General features: G+C 45.8%; 2 protein-coding genes across 4 annotated transcripts in view; one reads left to right on the forward strand and one right to left on the reverse strand.

Annotated features, from left to right (window-relative positions):
* On the forward strand, window positions 1–10,711 carry CPSF4 (cleavage and polyadenylation specific factor 4). Of its 2 annotated transcripts, XM_053275720.1 has the most exons (8): window positions 11–336; window positions 3,309–3,359; window positions 3,914–4,066; window positions 4,739–4,834; window positions 5,227–5,320; window positions 6,738–6,810; window positions 7,956–8,126; window positions 8,674–10,711. In XM_053275720.1, exons 1-8 carry the CDS (start codon window positions 234–236, stop codon window positions 8,740–8,742), a joined length of 810 nt encoding a protein of 269 aa, XP_053131695.1. In that variant the 5' UTR covers window positions 11–233; the 3' UTR covers window positions 8,743–10,711. The 2 variants fall into 2 exon arrangements, with proteins under 2 accessions (XP_053131696.1, XP_053131695.1); XM_053275721.1 differs by lacking the exon at window positions 4,739–4,834 and having other exon boundaries at window positions 1–336.
* The window catches only part of ATP5MF (ATP synthase membrane subunit f), a 5,742-nt gene continuing 1,115 nt past the window's right edge, over window positions 10,500–15,126 (reverse strand). Inside the window, exons 2-4 of one of the 2 annotated variants that reach the window (XM_053275728.1) lie at window positions 14,227–14,334; window positions 12,051–12,167; window positions 10,500–10,680 (exon numbers count right to left, since the gene is read on the reverse strand). In XM_053275728.1, coding sequence (XP_053131703.1) covers window positions 10,652–10,680; window positions 12,051–12,167; window positions 14,227–14,334 — 254 coding nt within the window. In that variant the 3' untranslated portion in view covers window positions 10,500–10,651. Of the gene's footprint in view, window positions 10,681–12,050; window positions 12,168–14,226; window positions 14,350–15,126 lie in introns of both variants that reach the window. The other variant, XM_053275727.1, reaches the window with a different exon arrangement.

Genomic DNA, 15,126 nt, shown 5'->3' on the forward strand with positions numbered 1-15,126 from the left:
CCCCGCGAGGGCAATGGGGCTCTGATTGGCGGAGCCGCCGGCTGGGCGCATGCGCTCCTCCTCTCACCCGCGTCGGTTTTTCTTTCTCCTTCGGCGCTCGGACGGGTGCCCGGAGGGAAGTCCTTCCCGCGCGGTCTGAGGGGTGGCAGAGGCAGGAGGGCCTGGTCGGCCTGGTCTTGGGGGGTTTCCTCTCCTTCCTTCCCGCTTGAGTCGCTCCCGGCCCGGCCGCCATCATGCAGGAGCTCATCGCCAGCGTGGACCACATCAAGTTCGAGCTGGAGATCGCGGTGGAGCAGCAGCTCGGGGCTCAGCCGCTGCCCTTCCCGGGCATGGACAGTACGTAGGGGTTGTTGTGGGGGGCAGGCCGGCCTCGCCCGTGCTCAGGGCTTGGGGCTCGCTGCCTTTCTCTCCTTCTTAAGTTCAGTGTTAAGCCTCGTGTTTACTTTAAAAAAAAACTGTTCAGTTTTTATGCCGCCTCTCTCAAGGCATCCCACCAGGCGGTTTACAAAAGTCAAAAGGCAATACAAACCTCATTCCACCACCACCGCTATTTATATTGTATTTGTTTATTTCGGCCCAAGGCCAGCATAAATACAAGAAAAAGAAGGGAAACAACAACAACAATAAAATAGATAAAATGCATAAAACATTAATACCTTCAAATACTATTTGACTATTTGTCAAATGGCTATTTATATGCCATTAGCAAAAGGTATAAAGGCTTTTAACAAAAGTCTTCCAAAGCGGTTTTTACTCACTCACACACACACACAGACTCACTCACACTTAAAATCACATGATTACTTGGGATAATGATCCAAGTGAAGGGTGGCTTTGGAGCCAAGCCCTAGGGTTGCACAGTCTGGAATGCTGTGCTAAAAATAAGGAATGGCAATAAAGCAAAACAGAACTTTCTTTAGTAGGCTAGTCCTGCAGCTGGTCAAGCCTGGGGCTTCTCTTACACACACACACACACACACACACACACACACACACACACACAGTTTTGAGGAAAGGATGATGATGACACACACCCCATTTTATTTTACAGTTTGTGGCTAGTTTTTCACTTATAGAAACCGGGAGACTGCTCTAAAGAAAGATATGCTATGCTTTCAGTAAGGAATGATGGTAAAAGAAGAAAAGCTTTTATTATTTAAGGCTGATCTTCCACCTGTTCTAGTCTGGGACTGTGTTTTTTAAACATTATGCTTCTAGCAATGATAAACAGGAGAACTTTTATTACAGGACAGAGATTAGTCTTTTGCTTGTTGAAATGTGGAATCCATACGTGTGTTTGTGTTTTTTATGTATATACATATACACAAAATATTATGTTTCAAGTAAGGAATTGCAATAAAACAAAATAGGAAGACCTTTATTCTACCGGTTCAAAGCTGGAATCAACCTTAATCACTTATTTTTAAACAGTATGTTTCAAGTAAGAGAGAACAATAAAACTGGACTGGAAAACTATAATTATTGTTGGGCAGCATCCAGACTAGTTAAGTCATGACTAAGCACCATGGAAAACAATGAGACAAATTAGTTATGACTAACTGAAAATCATTTAACTTAAGTGGGACCTCCTCTTGAGGGGTAACTGTATCGAGGAGGAGGAGAAGAGGACGGCCAGTAGCAATGTGGATGGACTCGATTACGACAGCAATGAATGCGCCACTGAGAGACCTTCAAGGCCAAGTTGAAGACTGATCATCCTGGAGAGAATCTATCTATGTGGTCGCTAAGAGTTGACACCGACTTGATGGCACTTAATCAATCAATCATATAGCCTATTGCAACATCTTAAAAGTAAAATGTATTTCAGCATAATGTTTCATCCTCAGTTGGCAGATACACATATCCATGTCAGGATGGGTGGTGGGGGGGAGGGGAATAATGGTAATGGTGTGTTACTCAGTGACCATTTAAATGTAAAATTAAAATGTAAGAAATAAGTACAGTGATACTACCTAACAGTAGTTCACTTCAGTTCAGGAAAGGATTGGGGATTGTCTTCTAAATTTTCAGGGACAGCAAAACCCTCTTCTTTAGGGCCAATGTGTTGGGTACACATGAGCTTTTGAGTTAAACAAAACACTACCTTGGCCTAGTTAATTAAAAAAAATGCTGGGGAAAGCTTTTCTGGATTATGTGTATGTGCATAGGAGCTCTGCTGTTGGGCATTTTTTCTTGGCAATTCCTCTTACTGCTGTGATGGTTCTGCATGTGGACTTCTAAAAACCAGTGTTTGAAAAATCAGCTCAGCTGTGGGTAAGAACTACCCTGCAGGATCAGGCCCAAGGGTTATCTAATCCAGCATCCTGTTTCCCACAGTGGCCCACCAGATGCCTCTGGGAAGCCCACAGTAAAGAGCTGAGGGCCTGCCCTTTCTCCTGCTGCTGTTGCTCCCCTGCAACAGATGTTCAGAGGCATCTTGCCTCTGAGGCTGGAGGTGGCCTGTAGCCCTCAGACTAGTAGCCGTTGATAGACTTGTTCTTGCATTAATTTATCTAAGCCCGTCTTAAAGCCATCTGGTGGCTGTCACCATATCTTGTGGCAGATTCAGTAGGTTAATTGTGCATTGTGTGAAAAAGTACTTCCTTTTGTCAGTCCTAAATTTCTTCGTAATCAGTTTCATGGGATGACCCTTGTTTTTAGTGTTATGTGAGACTGAGAAAAAATTCTTTTTCCACACCATGCATAATTTTATAGGCCTCTCTCATGTCACCTCTCATAAACTAAAAAGCCCCAGGGGCTGTAGTTTTACCTCATAAGGAAGGTGCTCTAGGCCCTGATTGTCTTGGTTGCCCTCTTCTGCACCTTCTCCAGTTCTAGAATGTCCTCTTTGAGGTATGGTGACCAGAACTGTACACAGTACTCCAAATGTGGTTGCACCATAGATTTGTATAAGGGCATTATGATATTAGCAGTTTTATTTTCAGTCCCCTTCCTAACAAGCCCTAGCATGGAACTGGCCTTTTTCACAGCTGCCATGCACTCTTTCAATGAGCTGTCCACCACGACCCCAACATCTCTCTCCTGGTCAGTCACCGGCAACTCGGACCCCATCAGCGTATATGTGAAGTTGGGGTTTTTCGCCCCAATATGCATCACTTTATACTTGCCAACATTGAATCGCATTTGCTGGGTAACTGACCTCGGTGAATTTCCATCTGCACCCTTAAGAGAAGAGCAGCGGACCTGCTGGGCATGTTGGACTGTGTGTAACTAATGATGATACTGACAAAACAAAAACCATAGAACTGTGGAGTATCTGGAGCTTCATTGTGCATCTCTCTCCACAGAGTCGGGAGCGGCGGTCTGTGAATTTTTTTTAAAAGCTGCTTGTGGGAAAGGTAAGCCACCCCTGTAAATAGCCTATACTAGAAAATGCTGAAGGAGAGCCAGTTAATAACTTGTGATCTTACCTCTGTCACTACTTTATTGTGATGCAGTATTCAGTGTTTGGTGGCGGCGGTGTCTGCACTGCTTAAACTAAGCAAAAGTTAAGTCTCTGCCCAGGATCTTACAAGTGGGATCTCCTCAGATGGTGGGTCTTCAGTTGAGTCCTTCCTGGATCTTGGGATTCCAGATGGTCTTGGGATTTTGAGGAGCAAGCGTGGCTCTTAGATCAGGATCTCCCCTGGCATTATGACTACTCTTGGTAATCTTAGCAGCTGAGAAGAGCTTGCAGAGGAGAGAGATGTCTGCCTGTTTGTTGGTTACCTGCATGCAGATAAACATGTCGATTAGCTATAACCTTGTGAGCTTGTGGCATAACCATGAGACAAACATGGCTGGTTTTTTGCGCTGAATATTGTAGTGTACGCTCAAAGGCTCTTTCTCCCCATCATTCAGATGAGGACTGTTCTTGTTTAGAAAGAGTTCTCCCATCTTTTGCTTATTGTAGGAGGGATGTGCCCCTTCCGGCATATCAGTGGTGAAAAGACGGTGGTTTGCAAGCACTGGCTACGAGGGCTGTGCAAGAAGGGAGACCAGTGTGAATTCTTGCATGAATATGACATGACCAAGATGCCAGAGTGCTACTTCTATTCAAAATTCGGTAAGGAGAACTGTGGCATGGTGTAACTTGTGTTGGTACCATGTAAATGTGATTTGGGCAAAGCGATGGGATCCTTTCCCCCACTTTGTCCTTGAAGGGGGCTGAGGCTGGGAGGGGCTTTGCCCAAAGCCATCTGTCAAGTTGATGGCAGAGGAGAGATTTGAGTTGAGGGCTTTCTGAGCTGCACACCAGACTCTTGGCCACTGCACTGGCTATCCATACAGATGTGTCAGTCTTTTTGTGTTTGTGCCCCTAGTGGTCCTTTTAGTATTAACCTAGATTGTTCAGGTTATATCACCAGGTATCTTGATGTGCTTTGTGGTAGAGTAGAACTGGTAGGTTATGGATCTGAATGTATTTGCTGGGCACAGTAAGTTCTCTGTGTGTGTGTGTGTGTGTGTGTGTGTGTGTAAACACGTATGTACATACACACACACCCCTTGAGTTCTCACAGGGCAAAATCATGTGTGCATACATGCACGCACACACATACACCCCGAATCCCACAGTCTAACATTGAGCATTACTGTTCAGTCATTTGCCCGCCCTCCCCCATTAATGATGTCTTGTGCTATCCCTAGCGTCGTTGTTCTGGGGAAACTATTTGTTCCTGGTGCACAATACCATTCCTCTCTTGCTCAGTCCACTAAAGCGTGTGCTTATCTGCTACAGGGGAATGCAGCAACAAAGAATGCCCATTCTTGCACATTGACCCGGAGTCTAAGATCAAAGATTGCCCTTGGTATGATCGCGGTTTTTGTAAACATGGTACGTACACAGCAGCATGTTGCTCTTGGTGGGCAGGTAACATTTTCCCAGACCTGTGCTGGCTCTCAACATCTTTTTGTATAATTGTAATTCAAAATCGTAATTCTTATACATCGTAACTCAAAGCCACAATGCCTTGTAGTATAGGAAGGCCCAGAGTGGCATAAAGCCTGGTGTCTGGCAGAAGGTTTGGCTGCTTGAGAATCTTTTTGTTCTCCTTTTTGGAAAGCTTCCTTTACTCGGGATGGTAGAGAAATGTCTGGAAATGTGCAATCTGCCTGTGGCTGAAGGTTCAGAAACCAAAAGGAACTTTTTGTGGCTTGTGTGGGACAAAGGTTTTGTATCCTGTGTCTCTGTATTAAGAGAGGTGACCATAACACTTTGCATTGCAGGTCCTCTCTGCAGACACAGGCACACCCGACGTGTTATTTGTGTGAATTACCTGGTTGGGTTCTGTCCAGAAGGACCGGCTTGCAAATTCATGCAGTGAGTATGCTCCCGGATGGTTCCCACGGTCTTGCGCCTCCCCTGGAATCTTACCCCATTATACTGACGTGCACATCTTGGCAAGTTTACCTGTTTAGAAGCATCACAAGACAGTAGCTCAGCCAACATGCCCTTCTCCATCCAGTGTGTATCCTGGGAATGGCTTGGTTGAGGCCAGACCATGCTAGCTGCTGCCCTCTTGTTTTTGCTACATGCCCTGCCCATGATGTGCAGTGATTTGGTGGGGCCTTGCAGAGGGGCCTTGCTTCCCGCAGTGCACCAGACTGTGTCAAAATGGCCACTTCCAGGGCAGCTTTGTGCACACTGTGCAGTGACAGTGCAGCTTGATGTGGCTGGGACTGCTGGCAAGATGCATCTGTCCCCAGCTGACAGGGTGCGCTCTTCCTGGTTGTGGTGTTGCAAAAATGGTGCCCTCACATCCCTGAGTAGCTTGGCAGCATCTGCACCTCAAACAGATCCAGGGCTTCTGCCAGCTGCAGAGAAGAGGGGACAGGCACACCTGCTGGAGTAACAGCTTAAGGGCAGGGGCTCTCAAGCTGGGTTCCCCAGATCTCTCATCACCCCCAGCCACAATGGACTTTGCCATTGTGGCTGGGGATGATGGAGGACCAAATTGATTCCAATTCTAATCGCATTCAAATCAGTGTGACTCCAAATGGCTGACATAGAATGGGATTTGTTCGAATTGATTTGAATCTGCCTCAAATCGATTCGAACAGATCCCATTCTGTGCAAATAGGTTTCAAGTCGAATAGATTTGAATTTGATTCAGCCAGATTTTTTGCACATCCCTACCCTAGGTTAAGGGCTAGATCGTAGGTTCTCAAACGTGGGTCCTCAGATGCGAGTGGGCAACAGCTCCCCTCCCCGCTAGCCACAGTGACCTTGGACAGGGGCCACTGTAGCTGCCATGCGCTTCCCCCCCCCCCCGCCACAATGGTCTCCCATTGCCTTTCTTTTTCCAGGTGCATTTGTCTTGCAATCAGTCATAACCCCGCTGAGTTGTTGGTTCTCATTTTCTTCTTTTTTTAAAGACACTTTTTAAAATTCTCTTGATATATTTTGAATCGTTGCAATGTGCTGTCTCTTCTCTCTCCGTTGTTGGTTATGTTGTTGCAAGAATGGCGTCATCACATCCCTGAGTAGCTTGGCCAGAGAGGGTGTGGTGTTCCCCCACTCTTTCCCAAGATTAGAACTTCATAACTGCCTCTGATTATGTTTTGCTACTTAAAACACAAACTCCAGTAAAAACATTTTCTCACTTCAGTCTTGCACTGAGCCCTGGAGCTTATGGCGCAGGTAACCCTTGGCTAGTGCTAGATTTCAATCAGTGGTCTGAGGGTCAGTGCTGCCCCTTCTGTATTTCCTGACGTGTCCCAATTTGTATCTTAACCAGCCCTCGATTTGAACTTCCCATGGGAACCACAGAGCAACCGCCACTGCCTCAGCCCACACAACCACAACAAAAGGTAGGCGGCTTCTCCAGACCTCAGAGCAATGCTTTAGTCCACTTGCAGAACCTGAAGCTTTTCTCTCTGTTTTCTCAAAAGGCGAGGCTAGTTAATGGCAGGAGATCTTGTGGGGATGTCTTGAGCAACACCAGAGCTGCATCCATCCCTTCTGGAGCCTCTCTCGCACCACACTAGTACAGCTCTGACTTATGGTTTGGGCAATTCTGTGCTACATGGAGCACACGTTCAGCAGCGTAAAGCCTTAGCTAAGAGGAGCATTGCTACCTTGGGGGATACTTGGTGTGTGTATGTCAAGCAGTTTTCTGAACTTACACATGGTAGGGCAGTTCACATGATCATCATTAGGGTAGGAGAAGCTTCCTACCCTAATTTGGGGGCGGTGTACTTTTCAGGTCTGTGATCATGCACTCATAAAAAGGAAGGTAGGAGGCGCCTTCTGTGATTGTGTGCAAAGCAGCCACTGGGTTGGCGGACTTTCCCTCCCGCCTCATTCAGCAGTTGAGTACAGCTGCTGAGTGGGAAGGAGCTCCCCCAACCAAGCTGCTGTTTAGCACAGGATCACGGGCAGTGTTTCTGCTCTTGCTTTTAACTGAGAGGCTCAAAGAATGGAAGCACACGCAGCTCACAGATTCGGGGAGGCGGCTTCTTTTCCCGATTAGCAATAGCAATAGCACTTACATTTATATACCGCTCTATAGCCAGAGCTCTCTAAGCAGTTTACAATGATTTAGCATATTGCCCCCCAACATTCTGGGTACTCATTTTACCGACCTCGGAAGGATGGAAGGCTGAGTCAACCTTGAGCCCCTGGTCAGGATCGAACTTGTAACCTTCTGGTTACAGGGCGGCAGTTTTACCACTGCGCCACTAGGGGCTCTTATTATGATATTATTATGATGATGATGATGATCAGGGATTACCCTGATTATGATTGTGTGAACTGCCTGATTGAATTGGGGGTGATGATTCCCTTGGTTTCCATGGCATCTTGGGCTGGAGTCACCAGTGATGGGGTTTGTGGGAAGATCTGGGGCCCAGACCAGGTCTTTTAGGTTTTCATGACTGATATTTTGCCTGTGTGTGTGTCAGAAAAGCTGACCATTCACCTGTGTGTGCTGTTCACCCCCCACCCCCCGCTTCAGCAAAACAACAACCCACCACTCCAGAGGTCGTCATCCCTGATCCAGTTAACGAGTCAGAACTCGTCTCCCAACCAACAGAGGACCCCACAGGTCATTGGCGTGATGCAGCCTCAGAACAACAGCATAGGCAACAGAGGGCCTCGGCCCCTGGAACAGGTTACCTGCTACAAGGCAAGTTGGAGGGGGTGGGTGGGTGGTGGAGGAGGAGGATCTGGAATCCTAGACCCCAGTTCCTGCCAGTGGGATCATTAATCACATCATGTCAGTACTCATAGCTGTGTTTCATCTTTTCTGCTTCCATCCAGTACAACAGAACTGAGAATCAGGTTTTGGGGTGGGGGTTTGAGGCTGGAAGGGGTGAGAAGCGAGGACAGGTTGCCCAGTGGTGAAGATGGGATTGCTTCTATGCCAGTACATTGGAAAAGAAGAAATGCCATCTCCAAGGCTTGGCAAAAATCTACTAAGCCTTTGAGGAAATGGCTGATAGATCGAGACCTGTTCATCATCATGAGGGACACACTTCTTTAGATGGGGAAGGATCGATGTCTTCCCCGTGTTCCTTGCCATTCTGATACAGGATATACAACTCCCCGTCTGGGAGTGCTCCAGGAAGGAGGCAGGATTTCACTCTTCTCAGTGCTGGCATTCATAATCAAGTTCTTATCCAAAGCTGCTGCTTTTATGTAGCCGTATTAATGTCTCTCTTCTCTCCTTACAGTGTGGTGAAAAAGGACACTATGCCAACAGATGCACCAAAGGGCACTTGGCATTTCTTAGTGGACAGTGAGCCAGCAGGAGCCTACCTAGCCCTTCTCTTCTACACATGGCGGGCAGAGAGTTGTGCCTTGCACCATCGTGAACTGTTGCTCGCCTTTTTACAATGCCTATACTGGACAGCACTGGGCAGCTGAGAACTACTGACCTGCAACACCTTCGTATTTCACTGTTTGTTTTAATCTTAAGAGAACTTGGTGGCATTTTCCTTTATGCAAAGCCCAGGGGAAGTAGGGCTGACCCAAAATAGATGGAGCCTTCTTCAAGGCAGCTTTCAGCACAGGTACTACTCTTGTTCTGCAATTCTTCGGTAGTCCTTGGACCCTAGTGTGCAGGATACTGCCCGCCACACCTGTGAGCTGCATTCTGTACTTGTTAAGATGAAGCTCTCCACTTCCATATTCTCCATAAGGTGTCTGGGCTGAGCGTTTCTCAGTCTATCATGTGGGTGTTGAGTTTGCCAGGTTGTCCATAGCATCCACTCTCCCATGTTTTGCAGGGGTAAGGAGTTGGAGTGGACTTGTGTCTTTGTCTAAACTGGAGTCAAAGGTATAGTGCTCCTTCCTCCTTGACTGCCTAGGCAAAGGTGAAAAGGCTGTGGGTGAGAAGCCAAGGAGCTTTTAGAAAGGTCTGTCTTTGCACTCGTAGCTGGGGGAGTTAAGCTACTGTGTACAAAACCCTAAGTTACAAAATGGCCTGTATCTCTCTAGACTCTTGATCCCACCTTCCTGCTACTGCTTAAGGAAACCCATTCTGCCAGAGGACTCCTTCATACGGAGGGCAACACTGAAATGCTTCTGCCATACAATGCAAGCCTTAACTCTCACTGCAGGCCTGCTACAGTTGCCTAACAACCTCTACTCCCCACCCCACCCCATTTTAAACAGAGATGTACTGCTCGGGGGCGGGGGGGGGAGTGAGTTGGATTATTGCAATCTTAATAATGAAATGTGACTGGGGTGGGGGGGAAATGTGCCTAGAAAGAATGCAAGTGGAGTCCTGTGTGAAAGGCAGGATTGATTAAAAGAAATTTTCTTAGAAGAGTGCCTATTATCTTAGAGTGAGCAACAGGTCTTTCAAGAACTGGCACCAATGGAGAGGCAGGCAAAAAAACAAATAGGCTGCATAAGTAATCTTATTAGTGCTAGAATTACTAAGTGGAATTGCTCCAAGGACAAAATCTACCCTGCTTGCCTTCATTCAGACTATGTTCAGTTCCCAACCTGTCTAGTTGTTTGACTAGTCTTTTGTCTGATGAGCAATTAATTGTTCCTGCTAAAAACACTTATTCTTTAGCCATACCACTTTGTAGTAACTCTATTACCACCCAGGGAAGAAGCTTGTGCTACTGTAATTAGAAGACTGCCTAGAGGGAAGACACCAGTTATCTATACTACATTCTGCTACATCAAGCAAGTTTACCAGGGTGGATGGGGAAAAGCCCCCACTGTGACAAGCATCTAAAGAAGCTAAGCCTTGCATTTTGTAAAGTACGGAGACTTAGACTCCAGACTTGCATTTTACATACTTATAACCAAGAAGAGCAGGAACTCCATGTAGCACTCTAACAAAATTCACAAATCAAGTATGTAGAGGCATATCCCTGCTTCTGAATTAGATGTAGTAAAAGGGGGGAAAACCCCAGCTTATTTCACCCTTGTAAAAACCGGTGTACTCCCTTTAAATACAAGATTAGTTTGTTTTGCCAGTTCTAAAATAAGAGCTTATAGAGACGTCCTGTGGCCTTGCAGCATTTAGAAGTTTACACCATTCACATGGACAGTGAGCATTTTATTGGTCACAATACATTTGCAATTCCAGAAGATAGTTTAGTATTTAAGGGCTAAGAAGCCTTCAGCTAAAGAGATCTCCCAGGACTCTTCACTAATCAGTAACTTGGTTGTCTTCTGGTCCATTGAGTCTCAGTGATACTTCCTCATGCGATCATGCTCTGAATAATTAAAACAAACCAGTTTGCTCAAGTTGTACATGCATATCAGAAGTTATGTATACAAGAAGTGCAGCCTTATGCCAAAGATTACTTTGCAAGTACTGTACTGGGCTGACCAAGTATCAGGCTTCTTTAAGTCACAGTAGCAAACACAGTTAATTGTGAGCAAGAAGTGCTAAACTTACTATGCTAATAGCAACGGAGGGACGAAACCCGACAGACAAAAGCAGCCCCCCTGGAGTATGCCAAGAGTCCATCCAGGCCAGCAATTGGTTTCCAACAGTAACTAGCCAGAGGCTTGCAAGCCACATGAGTGTTCTGACCCCAGTATTTGGTGTTTAGAGGCTTCCCGAATACAAGTTTCGTTAGCTAGCTATCATGGCACATTTTAGTAGTCACACTGTGGCCATATAAATCTATTTACCTGAATCCCTAAGTTCTTTGATTTTAGAAATTGGGTTCACTTTAGACTCAGGATCCTCTTCCTATCAAGTAAATACAAGTATAACCTGTATTTTTAAAAAGAGGATCATCTGAAATTCAGAATTGTCATCTATTTGGGTAAAGTGATGAAGCAGTGTTGCCAAGTCTTTCATCATAGATTTCAGATCTCCCTCAATTCCATCTTATTCCACAAGATGTGGAATTCCACCTGAAGTGCACCACTCTGCCTCTGTAGCAAGGACCAACTGGTGTCTCTTGACCAGTTTCCTCCAGTTCCAAAGGGCATCTTGCTGTATAGAGGTTCTCATGCGTCCCATTAGGAAACCCTAGTTTTAATCAAGGTAAGCAATATATCAATTCTCTAAAAGCTCATCAATTCAGTGGTCTTCAACCTTTTCAAGTCTTATCATGTGGACTCAACACATTTAATCCAAATTGCAACATAGGACCCAATTCTAGGTATCTCCTTAGCCTAAGATTACCATATATAGTAAGTAATATATAGTATTATAGGAATATATAAATATGTAGTACACCACTCTGGGCTCCTTGGAGGAAGAGTGGGATATAAAATGTAGATGATAATAATATATAGGAGGACAGGGCTCCTGTAATTTTTAAGAGGGAATTTTGGCAGATGTAGCTTAGCTGATCCAGGGGGATGGACACCAAACTGACAAAAAAATGTTTTCTGCAAAACTGTTAGACAAAGGGAATGTCACATATAGAAGGCCTTTAAAGATTCTCCTCTCCTGCATAAGATTTTTAAAATATCAATTTCTCATATTTACATCCCACCCTTCCTCCAAGTAGTTCAGGGAAGCAGACGGAGTGGGCTTCTACACAGCCACCCTGTGAAGTAGGTTAAGTGGAGAGAGAATCCCAAGGCCACCCAGTTTAAGCATACAAAGCCAGGTTTTACTCACTAAGATGCTGGTAGTTCCAAACGTAACTCAGGACCACGTAGCTAGTTAGCATTATGGCTATCCCAGCAAAGCTGGTTTTCTTCACATCAATATACTTCTTGACAAATCGGTCATGACCTAGTGGAGTGAGAAGACAGACTCGGCTTCAATATGTTCTTAGCCTACAGCTACTCAAGGCTCCACCTTTATCTTAAGGGATAAAAGTACTGGGCCCGTAGCTCAGTGGAAGAGCAGCTGCAGAAGATTCCAGGTTCAATCCCTGGCAGCCTCTCCAGGTAGGGCTGGGAGAGACTCCTGCCTGAAAACCTTGGAGAAGCCGCTGCCAGTCAGGGTAGACAATACTGAGCTAGATAGACCAGTGGTCTGACTCAGTAGAAGAAGGCAGTGTCCTATGTAATGCAGAAGGGCTTCTGGTGCACAAGAAGGGATGTGCACAAACCTGTTTGGAGGCCCTTTTATGAGGAGAGCTGGTCTTGTGGTAGCAAGCATGGCTTGTCCCCATAGCTAAGCAGGGTCTGCCCTGGTTGCATCTGAATGGGAGACTTGATGTGTGAGCACTGCGAGATATTCACCTCAGGGGATGGAGCCGCTCTGGGAAGAGCATCGAGGTTCCACGTTCCCTCCCTAGCAGCATCTCCAAGATAGGGCTGAGAGAGATTCCTGCCTGCAACCTTGGAGAAGCCGCTGCCAGTCTGTGAAGGCAATAGTGAGCTAGATAAACCAATGGTCTGACTCAGTATATGGCAGCATCCTATGTTCCCCTTGCCAGTTCCGTGCACAACCCTAGCAACAGCAACAGTTCCATTAACAATTCAAAGTAAGGAGACTCAGCGAGTCTTAGTGTGCCCAGCAATGCAGGCTGAGCTGATGGTTTCTCTTAACAGTGACCAGATGATTTTTCAACCTGCTAGCAACAGCTGTTGAGATAAAGTCTACAGATTTGAAGAGGCCATACTACAGGAATTAACACATCCACTGAAAGGCAGGGGAAAAGGGAGACCAAGTCAGGGTGGACTGCAGCTCCGTAGAAGAGCAAATACTTTGCACGTGGAGGACCCCGTTCAACCCCTGCCATCTCCAGCTGAAAGAATCTAAGGTGGCTGGACTGAGAGAGACCTTTGTAGGAAATCTTGGGAGAGCCACAGCCAACCTAGAATACACAGCACTGGCCAGATTCGAGGGATGAATGGTGACACCAATATTCATAAAAGCCTCCACCACTACAACCCTATTTGCAGGTACACTTCCTACCTGAACCCACATCACAGGTACAGTCATTCTCACAAACATGTGCAAGGGTACAGACATCTGGACACAGGAACAATATATCTGAACAGGGCTCAAGTCTTATTTGGGATGCTTAAGCAGCTCCTCTGCAGAGTTTCAAACTTTTCCTCAAACTGCCTGCACAAGGTAGCAGCACTATGAGCACCAGAGCAAGTCCAGAAATTCACTGGAAGTTGCTTCTAGATAATAATGCAGAGGTTCAGGGTTGCAAGACAAAACAGATTAGCAGCTCCATCCTGTCTACTCAGAAGCTCCATTGCATTGAATGGGACTTACTCCTAAGTAAATTTTTGGATCATGCTGCAAAGCACCAAGTTCAGTGATATGACTCGAGACCTGCACATAGGTTGTGGCTGGGTGGATTTTGATTTTATATATTTATATTTTTTACTTTTTTAAAAAGAGCTGGTCTTACGGTCGTAAGCATGAATTTTCCCCTTTGCTATGCAGGGTCTACCCTGGTTGCATATGAATGGGAGACTACATGTGTGCACAATGTAAGATATTAGGGGATGGAGCCGCTCTGGGAAGAGCAGACAGTTCCAAGTTCCCTTCCTGATGGCACCTCCAAGATAGGGCTGAGAGAGACTCCTGCCTGCAGCTTTGGAGAAGCTGTTGCCAGTCTGTGTACTGAGCTAGATGGACCAAGGGTCTGGCTTGGCAGAAGGCAGCTTCCTATGTTCCTATGACAAGGTGTTTGATTGACTAAAAGAATATTTATGGAAAAGGAATAGTTCTGTAGCTGACACCAAAATTGTGAGGCTTTAGACACAGGCATGGAAATGCCAACTACTGTCTTCCAACAGATGAACTAGGGAACGGCTATGGATCCTGCAAAACAGCATCAGAGGAATATATGCCCAACAGCTGACTTCTTGCCAGCACTCACCTCGTCGGAGACCTAGAAAAATCCCTGTAGGGGTGTAATCTCGTGTTGCCAACCAGCCTGGTAGCTGCCCCAGTTTCACATCCAGAAGCTTCAAATCTCTGACAGGTACTAGAAAAGAGAACCCTGTCACAAAGTGTGGAGGTGGTGGGGAGGTTCCACTTCGGGGGAGAGTGTCAAGATAAGATATTTGGTATGATATTTAAGAGTTACCATAGTTCTGGGGATGAAGTGTTGATCTTGAGTTACAAATCCCTGGCTTAGATGGAAAGACTCTCGATTTCTCTTACTGCTAAATAAATATATACTGATGTTCAGTGTTTGCTGTAACACGGATTCCCAGATGTTGTTGACTACAACTCCCAGCAAGCCCAGCTACAATGGCCTTTGGCTGGGGTTTATGGGTGTTGTAGTCAATAGCATCTAGGAATCCCTGTTACAGCAAACACAGGTCATGATGCATCAGTGTTTTAAAATAATTTTCATCATTGAAAACAAATGAGGGGACAGAGTTACGTAGCAGTGCAGCAAAACAGCTAAAAGACAGGTGTAAAGTAAAATGTCAGATTCAAATCTTGCCTCCACTATTAATACACTAGGGCTGGGGTTACTAACCTTGGGTCCTCAGATGTTTCTGGGACCACCATCTCCAGCTACAACTGAACATCTGGGGATGAGACTGGCAACTCCTGACCTAGGTGGTTGTATACATGCTCTACCACACAGCCTCAGCCGACTGCAGTCTGCAATATGCAGGTAACAGTAGTGACCAGCCTGATAGAATCTATGTGAAATACTCTACTTCACATAGGAAGAAGTGAGTATTTCTATGTATTGGCACACAAAAGATTTTGCATGCATGAAAAATGCATGCAAAATCTCATCTATGAGAGGAGAGCTGGT

This window comes from Hemicordylus capensis, chromosome 13 (assembly GCF_027244095.1).
Source record: "Hemicordylus capensis ecotype Gifberg chromosome 13, rHemCap1.1.pri, whole genome shotgun sequence".
NCBI lineage: Eukaryota > Metazoa > Chordata > Lepidosauria > Squamata > Cordylidae > Hemicordylus > Hemicordylus capensis.